The 10407-nt window shown below is 52.0% G+C and overlaps 1 protein-coding gene across 1 annotated transcript; it reads left to right on the top strand.

Moving 5' to 3' along the window:
- The first annotated feature begins 859 nt into the window (after positions 1-859).
- Positions 860-2634, top strand: LOC119096588 (uncharacterized). The gene is made up of 4 exons (XM_037219489.1): positions 860-878; positions 1258-1425; positions 2256-2436; positions 2514-2634. The coding sequence occupies exons 1-4, from the start codon at positions 860-862 to the stop codon at positions 2632-2634; spliced, it is 489 nt and encodes a 162-aa protein (XP_037075384.1).
- The last annotated feature ends 7773 nt before the right edge of the window (positions 2635-10407 follow it).

Here is a 10407-nt window from a genome sequence, read left to right as displayed (position 1 = left end):
ACGTTTGACACTGACCATCCACGCGCCGCGATCACCCAACCGACTGTTATTGACGCTGGCATCGTCAAAAGCTGGCGTCATGACATTAAACATATGTCTTCATTACGTTGCACCGTGTTTTTGCTTTTCATCTTGCCGAATCTCTATCCATAAACATTGTTCCCTGTGCTCAAGCAGTAGTGGTTCCTGACAGGTCCATTATCATCTGTTGCCGTTCTGTATCACCTCCGGCAGCTGAGTTCTCCCCCCCTTGGATCGGTTATTTGACGTCACCATCCCCCGTTCTGCTATAACAGGTGTGTTCTACTGGTGCTTCGACCCCTATCCACAATTACCGGCCATGGTTTGCTCCGGAAGGTGTCTTTTCCGTTTTCCTAAACCTCTATCCACAGTCATCGTTCTCTTTCCCGTCCGACACCGGTCTTCTCCGACTACCAGGACATCTATCCAGTGCTACCTCGCCCCTATTTCGCTCCGACAGGCGCGTGCTCCAGCTTCTCAGACCTCTATCCAACTCGCCGTCCTCTGTACTGCCCGGCAGGCGTGTTCTCCGGCTACCTGGACCACTACGGCTGTGGCAGCTGGAGGAGCTGGCGGGGGGTGACCCGATAGTGGCTGCTGGCGCTGACAAGCTGGCCCGTGGCCCGCGCTCGCCGCCCTGCCGCTGGTTGTGCTGGCCGAGCCTCTGGTGCAGCGACTCGGCGCCGGTAACCTGGTGGCCGCCGGCCTGGCAGTCGTCGGCATCAAGCTCTTCGGTACGAGCCTTGCCTCTGTACTCAGTGCAGAGGCGACTCGTAGACTTGGTTCTGCTCGCTACAGACGAGAGTTTTAAAAGCTTGGTTTGGCTTGGGTCTACGCAATGGCGATGGTTTTGCACTGTGAGGGTAGCTGGAAGTTGTCCAGCTGTTCCCAAACGGTGGCGTGTTGGCCTCTTTGTCAACATAGCATGGTTTGCTTTTCATGTCCGGGCTGTGCCGGCTGATGAGACTGTCTGCTGGTCTCTATTCTCTAGTGGGCAGTTTATCTGCTGGACCGCTGGATCGCGACTCGCCTCCCACTCGTTAAGCTGCTGTGACTTCTGATCAAGCTGCCTGTTGGCCACTGTTGTCTGCTGTGGGACTGCATCGCTGTGCGAGGCTCGCCGATTGTCGGGGCCCGGCGCGCCGGTGGAGTTAGCTGCCAGTCCCCGCTGGCCACCGCTGGCCGCCGCTGGCCGCCGCTGGCCACCGCCGGTCTGCAGTGTCTCCCGATCGCCAGGGTATGGTCTGCTGGTCACCCCGGAGCTGTGCCTCCTGATCGAGCTGTGCGAGCCGCTGGTCGGGCCGCTGTTCATCAGCGCCGTGCTGCGCTACAGCAGGAACATCACCAGCAAGGCCAACAGCGACACCACTGGTGTTCTGGTCGCCACCGCCCACTATGGATTCGGTACGATCCTCCGCGTGGTTGGGGAAGACGACGCACCACGTCGCGGTCATCCCACGCGGGCATGCGCCTCTCATGCAGCGTTCATGCGCTCAAAGGGACTTTTCAAGTGACGTGTGATCAACAGCGTCACAGACCATGTGAATATGTGAAAGTCACAGTGATTGGGGCCACACCCAAATGCGAGACGGTGTTCGTTGCTATTTAACGTTAATGGGGTCCGCCAGAGCAGGGGTCGTTTTGCGTCTGCTGGAACATGACTTGCTAATGACATGATATGCAGCGGGCGCTTTATCACCGATTCCGTTTTTTAAACCGGATGGTCGTACCGAATGGCAACTTGAGTCTACTCTGTGATTTTGTGACAGGGTGCGACGGTAACCCTGAACCCATTATCAGTTAGTGCCACTGGTCCGAAAGCCACGCCTAACACCGACTGCACCGAGCCATTGCTGGCGCCAGCCAAAAACCCGTCATATCTGACGCTCGTCGACCGGCGTCCGCGTGTCAAAGGCATGTCAGTCATGCAGAGGCAGCACCAAGGCATGGGTGTAACTGCTGGGAGAGAGAGCGAGGGGCTCGAGATGGCATGCCCCTGCCAATTTTCGCCAAGTGGGTGTTTAGCAAGCTATATTTTGCATGTAAGGTGCACATTTTTCACATTTTTCCCATGCACATAATATTTTCGGGTCAGACTGCCCTTCTAGATTCCAGTTTAAAACACGCAATCTGTTTTGTCCTCTGTAATCTCAGGGACGTAGGTAGGTAGAAACCCGTGGCACCGATTTCGCGCCAGCCATGACTAGGGAAGTCAGCGCTACCTCTGCTTCCAGGCCGAGGCATCTGCGCCGCCCTAATTGGCGGGCTCATGTTCTGCCTGGAGCTCGACTTCCCGCAGAGTGCGCAGATCCTGGGCGGCACTGCCCTGGCATCTGGCGTCATCTACTACCTCTTCTGGCACTGCTGCTTCAAATACGTCCGCCAGGTGATGCCAGGGTCGTCGGATGAGCGCGGGTAGCCAGCGCAGTCGCTGGGGCAGCGTGCGCTACCTCAGCTTTCGACGCAGTCGGATGAGGCGCGCCGCCGCGCAGACCGGGGCCGGCCGACACCCGCGCCGACCTGTCCACCATCGAGGAGGACAAGAAACCGAGCCCGGTGTGGACCCGGCCTGCCGAACACCAGACGCCCAGCCTGGTCTGGATGGGCGATTAAAGGAGTGGAAAGCCGGGTATGGTCTGGATTGGCGACTGCAGAGAAAGGATAAAGCTGCGTGTGGCCCGGCCCTGACCACTGACGAGGATATCCATAAGCCGTAGCCGGCATAACTTGGCCACAATAGAGGCAGAAAAGAAGCCGGCGTGGTTTGACTTAGCTCCAAAGAAGACAAGGGGATCCAGGGCCCGGTCCGACCTTGCCGTTAAAGAGGACTGTAAGACGGCTTCGGCCTGAACTGACAGATTTGGGGGCGTTCGCCAGCGCATCCTGCTATGACGCAACCGTGCTGAAGACTTGCCGCTGGTGCGCGTCGGCAACACGTCTGTGTAATCACCAGGTGATAAGCAGCGGTGCACAACGTGCACGGAAAGCATCGCGTGCATTGTTTGCTGGCACTGCCATCGATGGATGCCTGTAGTTATCGGCCGGTGGTATTCGGCTGGGTGCGTGATCGCGCCGCCAGCACTGCGTGCCGAGTAATCTGTCCGGCTGCGACGTAATGGAACGGCGACGAAGTGGTAATGGGTTGTACCTTTGTAGCAGCGTATGCTTCTGCGGTCGCGGATGCAGCCACCACATACCCGCAATCAGGATGATTTCTTAGGAAGACCATGGGCGATGGGTTTTCGTCTCCTTTTGCAAATGCGCCGAACAACAATCTTGTGCGGTGCTGCAGATAGCAAGTTATCTCGTGTTTGCGCATGTGCCTTACGACAATTGAGGACATCAATATTGATATGAAAGTGTTTCGTGTTTCCGATGCACACTGAGATCCCCTGTAAGGGCGTGTCGGATGTCGCAGTCTGTGACTGACTTTCCCTTCTGTCGCTCTGCGGTCGGATGCCCCTCTCTGTGACTGACTTCCCCTTCTGTCGCTCTGCGGTCGATTAGGACCTTCATCTCGGGTCGGATGTCACTGTCTGTGACCTGACTTTCCCGTCTGCTCATTCTGCGGTCGGATGTCACTGTCTGTGACTGACCTTCCCTTCTGTCGCTCTGCGGTCGGATGTCACTGTCTGTGACTGACTTTCCCGTCTGCTCATTCTGCGGTCGGATGTCACTGCCTGTGACTGATTTTTCCTTCTGTCGCTCTGCGGTCGGATGTCACTGTCTGTGACTGACTTTCCCTTCTGTCGCTCTGCGGTCGGATGTCACTGTCTGTGACTGACTTTCTCTTCTGCAAAGCAAACCGTGCAGGCATGGCGGTATCGCCGATACTGGGCGACAATGCTGTCCAGCTTGTTTTATTTTGAGTGTTACTGTACAGTTTTTTCCGAAATCAAGTTGCAATATACTTTGTTGTGGTGACGGTCCAACGGCAGGCTAACCCCTGCCAGGTCGGGCCGAGCCGCCACGCTCCTGACAGAGTGTGAAGAGCGATCCCCGCCGGATCGGGCCGTTCCGCCACGTTCCTGACAGAGTTTGAGGAGCGATCCCGCCAGATCGGGCCGTTCCGCCACGTTCCTGACAGAGTGTGAAGAGCGATCCCTCGCCGGACCGGGCCGTTCCGCCACGCTCCCGACAGAGAATGAGGAGCGATCCCCGCCGGATCGACGCCGGGCAAGCCAGGGCAATAATGGAAAAAACAGACAGCATGCCGACATCTTATGTACAACATTTGCGACCAGTTTTAGGTATTTAATGGAACTCGTGCAACTGACCTGTTATGTCGGGCTAAAGGAGGGCAAATCACGCACGTGCTATCTTCCCAGAACGCCGGCGGCGGACAGGCATGCTTGTAATCCAGCGGAGGTTGAAGAGCGAGAAAGCGAGACGACTGTTGTCTGACGATACAGGGTATTCGATGACAGGTATCATTGACGACATAGGAGGCAGAAGGCTGTATGTACAACGGCAACCGATGACTGGTCAAAGGATTGAGAGAATGGTAATGATAATGGGTCTTTGTCATTGACACACGTATGCTGGTGAGGCCACTTGTAAGACATTTCGGCTTGATTAGCCAGCCAGCGAGGAGCCACATGGGCTTGTGTGAGACTTAGGTGAGGGCAAAAGACTTAGGTGAGCTTAGACAGGTTAGCGACTTTAAGTGATAGCAGGTTCTGGGTCATGGCGCCTGAGGCAAAGCATCTACTGTTTATCCATTCGTGCAGCATGCGCTTTGGTATGCTGTGGCGATGGAATCGACTTTATTGTTTCATTTTGTGATCAACATTTCCTTGAATGAAAGGTTGAATGAGGGCAACGCAAGGTACTCACAAAGTGAAGATGGAAAAAAAGTTTAAGATGTAGAATTAGCTATTAGGGTACGTGGGAAAGACTGTGGGGTATTGTACAAACTGGATGATAGGCAAAGGCTCCTTCAACTTCATGAAGATATCCGCTCCAGACACACACGCAGTGGCGCAGGCAGGGGGCACGTGCCCCCTGTGCCCCCTGAGGCTCCCAGGGGCCAGGAGGGCCTCTCGAAACCTATGACTATGGGACCGATTTTGGGCTCTTCGGGCCCGAAAGGCCGGTCGCAGGTTGCATTCAGGGACCCCGACTCGCAGGGTCCGGCACTCCAATGCCAGCCAGGGGGGCCTGTACGCTGATCGCAAGCCCCTGTGTCGATAAAGGCCTATATGATAGTCAGATACTACCAGTAACACACAGCCGGCCCCGTGGTGGCATGGGCCTGTGGTCCCATTTCCCAAACGGGAACAAAGCCGGAGTCTGCGATTTACATTGGTCGGGTTCGCAGCGTCTGTCGGCGCCTCACAGCTCCTAGCAGGGGCCTTGTGTTGGCAAGGATTCTCGAGTCGGCCAGAGCCAGTGTTCGAGGAGGCCCGGAGAGCCTAGACAGCCCACCAAGTACGACGATCAAGGGCCGGATAGGAGGGTCTAACGGCACGAAGGGTTTATTCAGAGGCCCCTGGCTTCAGGATGGCCCCTTACTCAATGGGCTATTTCCCGTGAAGAAATCAGAAATCTCGTCATTGATGAATGAGTGTGTCGAAATGGGTTCAAAAACGCACAAGACCATTCCATGTTTGCCTGACGTCCATTATTTTGTAAAATTGACTAGCGAATCAAATAACATCAAAAGTCTTAGGCTTGCCGTCCCGCAGTCTCGGAAACAAGGACACGGTGGCCTGGGTTGCAGTTTCCGTAGACCGAACGGCATTGGTCTCTGCAAGTAACGCCAGGTGGCGGACACCGTGCGCGCAAGGACGACCGTCCTAAAATAGTGCTTCTGTTTGTTTTTCACAATTAATTTATACAGTTCAAAGGTTACACAGAGCGATTTTTAAATATTTTTTTGTGGTTGTCATCCGAACAGATTAACAGTTATAACAGCAACACGAAAAAAAGACGTTCTGCCTCTTCTCTTCCAGTTCCCCAACCAGATTCCAGCACCACTTCGCGGTGCTTCGCGTCAATCCAAAAATCGGACAGGTAAATTATACGTCAGAAATATCTTCTAAATGTGCAATGTTAAGTTCCAAAGCGTTCAAAAATACTTTTCAGATGCGTCATCATTTTTATCCACTCGCTGTCCACGGTTTAGTGTTAGCTGCGGGGCTGACGCTGCGAGGCTGGTGGAGGCTGTAACGCCTGGCGTCGAGGTTTTTGTTCCTATAATGTGCCAGCACGTATCCTCAAAAGTACGTTACAGAAGTCGTATCACTTATGGATTCCGACTGAACGCTGAGCATTTCCAGACAAACATGGGTTGGCCATGCTGATACAAATTGTTGCCCCATTTTTATTTTCAGTCTACATTGTATAGTTCTTGATATCTCTGCAGCAACCAGATATATACTCTGACGAAGGTTCTGAGTTTTGTGGGTCTAAAAAGAGTCCAATGGAAACTTGTTCAATGAACAGCACTAGCAATTTATTGTCTGCATTCGTTTAACGCATGATACTGTTTTTCGTATATTGACTTAACTACAGCAGTGTTGATCCACGGTAGCTTCTGGCTTCCACTCCAGTAAATGAATGAAAGAACGAAAAATGTAAAAAAACTCGCGTTAATAAAAAAGCGATAGTTGGCGATTTTTGGGGAGGGCCTTGTACTATCAGGGAATTCTTTACCAACCCTGTACCCCCTTTGCGAAAGTTCTGGCTGCGCGCCTGCAAGCACGCGAGGCAGCGTGAAGATAAGTTGCCCACACGGTGCCATACATTTACTGACGCATGACTGGTACTGATATAAAAGCGATTTTCTGGTGAAATTCTTCATATATTGGTACTGTGTGCGTGAAGTATCGGATACTATAAGCAGGGATGCGCTCAAGACAGAAGAGACTGGGAAAACATGCACCCGTTTTAAATTCACGTTCACGTATTCAAGCCAGCAGGCCTCGGCGAACACCGCCGCCAGTACCATGACTAAAACTCCCGGCAAGGGTGCCATCAATCAAAAGTCCGCAACTGCGCATGCGCTTTGAATACGGCCTTGGATGCCTGCGGATATCAAGCGTGAAATACGGCGGCTGCCGCTCCAACTCAGCGCCTCCGCTGCAAATTATTGTAAATCGAGTTCTAGCCGTTTGTATGTCACTTGATCAGGACTTGAGTATACTCAACACGCTTAAAAACAAACCCAGGAAGAAGCCAGCGCCGGCAAGCAGATCTGACAGAACGTGATACAATCAATGCACTGGGCCCTGATGCCATTAAGCATCAAATGTTCTGAGAAACTGCATGAAAGGCTGTCCTGCAGCGAACACTATGATGTTGTTGCCGATTGCGGCCAGGATATTCAGGTCGCTTTTGCCAGCCGGTAGCTACAGCGGGTATATTTGAAAAAACTGAAATATAATATTGCACAAATACGACGAAATGGCATACTATGACGGAAGAAGCGTCGGGCCTTGACGACATAATATCGCCAAACCTGGTTGTAAGCTGACGAACGCAGCGCCGGTCTGGTATGTGCTTTTCTACACGTAAGCGGACCGAATATCTGCCAGGCTTCGCAGCGTTCATGTCGTTTTACAGCAGTAATTCCGGTTTCACTACTCGGTCGGACACATTTGGAAACACGTCATGCTAATAACAGACATGCGGTGAGCATCTGGGACAAATGGCTCATTCTGAAAGACTTGGCGAGCTGAATGGTGACATGACATGTTTTTGTGCCAGCTGTGGGTGGCACTGCGACTGGAGAGGTACTGGACCGTGCCCCGGTCCAGTCAGCGAAGCCTCTCACTGGTGCCAAGTGTTTAGAGTAGGTTGATATAGTTAAGGGAAATGCATATGCATGCATTTGGCCAGCTTCCAAAGGATTGCATGCGAATTACGCTAATTGCGTAATGTTCAACACTTTTGCATTGTCCTGGATGAGCATCGATCTCCAAGCAGCTTTTTGCTCGAAATTTCAGTTTTCTCGCCTGACGTCACCAATCCGCCGCCCAGGTGGCGAGTTCAGGTGGGAGACGTGCAGCGTCGACGCGCGTGAATACGTGTGCCACTGGTGCAACGTGGCGTCAAAACTGGGCGCGCTCGGCGTTTGGGCGATGCTTTTGGACCTGTGCATGGCACCAATACCGGTCCCACTAATTGCCTTGCTATGGTTTTAAAGAAGTACCAAAAAACAGGCAAATATTGATCCAAAACATGTTTGGAAACATGAGCTCTCTGGCTTTTTATGTATGACCCGATTCCGTGCTTCCAAATGCGCGTTGTATTATATTGTAAAAATTACATATATACATATATGCATATGCACATCGTAAATTCCCACCAGCTTGATCTCGTTAAGGGGAGTGGTAAAAATTGCGACGCCAAGTATCCAGAAACCCGTTTTAGATGTTTGTGTGATGGTATCGGTACATTTCCAATGTCACTTACAGAACCTGCTGATGCATCGTCGACAATAACGACAACGAATTGAAGGTCAGCCACACCTTGCCAGCTGAAAATAAAAAAGCGTTAGCTGCCAAATATGCTTGGTGCTCTACCACATCATCGTGACTAATTTGATGAAAATCTCGACGTTTCCGCGAGCCTGCAGATGAAAGCAAACGGAGGGGTGTACGAAACCATACCACAGCTCGACGCGTTTCAAGTACAAGCCTGTTAAGTCATATTTCTTTCATACACGGTTTAAATGTGTAAATAGTTGATCATCAACACAAGCCACTAATTGTCACCTCGGCGCCCCATCAAAAGGTTCGGTGCAAATAAAGCTGACCCATTGTCCGAACAGAACCAGTTTCGTTCAACGGAGTGCGAGCCTGTTCGGCTGTTCCGCAGAGTCTGTTGTGGCCACAGCGTGATCCGGATGGGCAGTGCCGGCTGGTCGGCTTGGTACCTGCCCCGCCCTAACTCGTTGGCAGCTGCCGCCCACCCGTGTTGATACCAGCGTGACCGCGCGAGACCAGTTTCTGCGCGGGCACGACCGCCACTTTGATATACAGCATGTTGCGCAGTGCTAGGTTATTTATATGGACTTCTTTATGCCAGACAGATGTCTATCATGGAAGGTGAGCGTGTGGGCTAGAAGACTGATGCTAGCGTTACGTCGATGACATTTTCGGCATTTGGACGCATGGGTTGAGCTCACTGCTAAACTTCTTTGCAAAGGCAATCAGCGCCTTCCAGTATTTATTTCACACCAAAGCACACCGTGCCAATCTTGTCGATTTCATTCCTCGACATTCTTTTTGTGATACAGCCAGATGTATCGCTATTTGCCGCTCGCTATTTGCCCTTGGCAGGTATGGCCTGCGGCCGGTGGCAGCGTCGCGCTAAAGGTCAGTTGACGTCAGAGGGCAGGACGGACCGTGCCGAGCATTGCGGCACGTAAAGCTTTCGCCACTAAATTCTGCCGTTGCCTGGAACTGCGCGATCGGATGGTGGGGGTCAAGGCTCACACAACAAGCACTGCTTAGCGTGAGCGCTGATCCCAGAAATCCATCCATTCAAAGGATTCGGACCCAATTAAAAAAAAATGTAAGCTATACAACAGAACTCTACTTCAATACCATAGCCGCTCCTAGCATATCACACAATTCATAGGATCTAAGAAAGCGGTTCTTATTTCGAAGATGGGCAGAGCGGTGCGAGTACGTCCTGATTCACAATCGTGTAAGCGTAGCCTAACTAAAATTTTCTTCATTTTCGTGGTAAAGAATGATGCCCGAAACACAGAGTGAGGTCTGCTGCTTGTACCGCACGTTCTCGATTTAACGCTACGACAGGTTCGCGTAGAAGTTGTAGAACAGCAAAGCAAACAAAGCATCGCTATGTGAAGCTCCATTCAAACGATGACGAGCTGTGCACACAAGTCAAAGCCACCGTGCGATCGAGTGGTAAACATTTGGTATCGAGTGGTATGAGTGGTATGCACGCAGGTGCCGTGCACAAGTCTTAGTTTCACGTCCATGCAAGTGCGATCAGCGCTAGAGGCTCCGACGCGTTCAGCTGTGAGCAGGATTTACCACACGTGGGTGAGTAGGCTGAAAGGGAAATGCACGCGGAAAAACGTGATACACGAGATATCTTGTGAACTCCTCAGAGATGTTTCATGCACGAGAAACAAAGCGCAACATTCGTCACTGGGTTACCTGGCGCCTCCAAGATGCACATTTTCGGAGAGCGTACACACCGCTGGGAGACCACGAGGTAAATTGACCCGCATCCAAAGGAGGCCAGCATAACATAACGACTTGATGATATAAATTTTAGCAGCAGTTAAATGCGATGTGAAACTCAGGGTCATTGAATCACTGCACATTTGGAATCTTCACTCTTAGCTTAATGTACAAACTTAGTCATGGGACCTGGTTTAAACCACATTTTTCGATTGTGCACGCG

Source organism: Pollicipes pollicipes, unplaced genomic scaffold, assembly GCF_011947565.3.
Source record: "Pollicipes pollicipes isolate AB1234 unplaced genomic scaffold, Ppol_2.1 Scaffold_4295;HRSCAF=5057_pilon_pilon_pilon, whole genome shotgun sequence".
Classification (NCBI taxonomy): domain Eukaryota; kingdom Metazoa; phylum Arthropoda; class Thecostraca; order Pollicipedomorpha; family Pollicipedidae; genus Pollicipes; species Pollicipes pollicipes.
This window is presented reverse-complemented; position numbering and strand designations above follow the sequence as displayed.

Excerpts from the sequence above, each read along its gene's own strand:
- LOC119096588 (XM_037219489.1), top strand. Across the intron at positions 1,426-2,255 it reads CACCGCCCACTATGGATTCG|GCCGAGGCATCTGCGCCGCC; the intron begins GTACGATCCTCC and ends CTCTGCTTCCAG. Across the intron at positions 2,437-2,513 it reads GGGTCGTCGGATGAGCGCGG|ACCGGGGCCGGCCGACACCC; the intron begins GTAGCCAGCGCA and ends GCCGCCGCGCAG.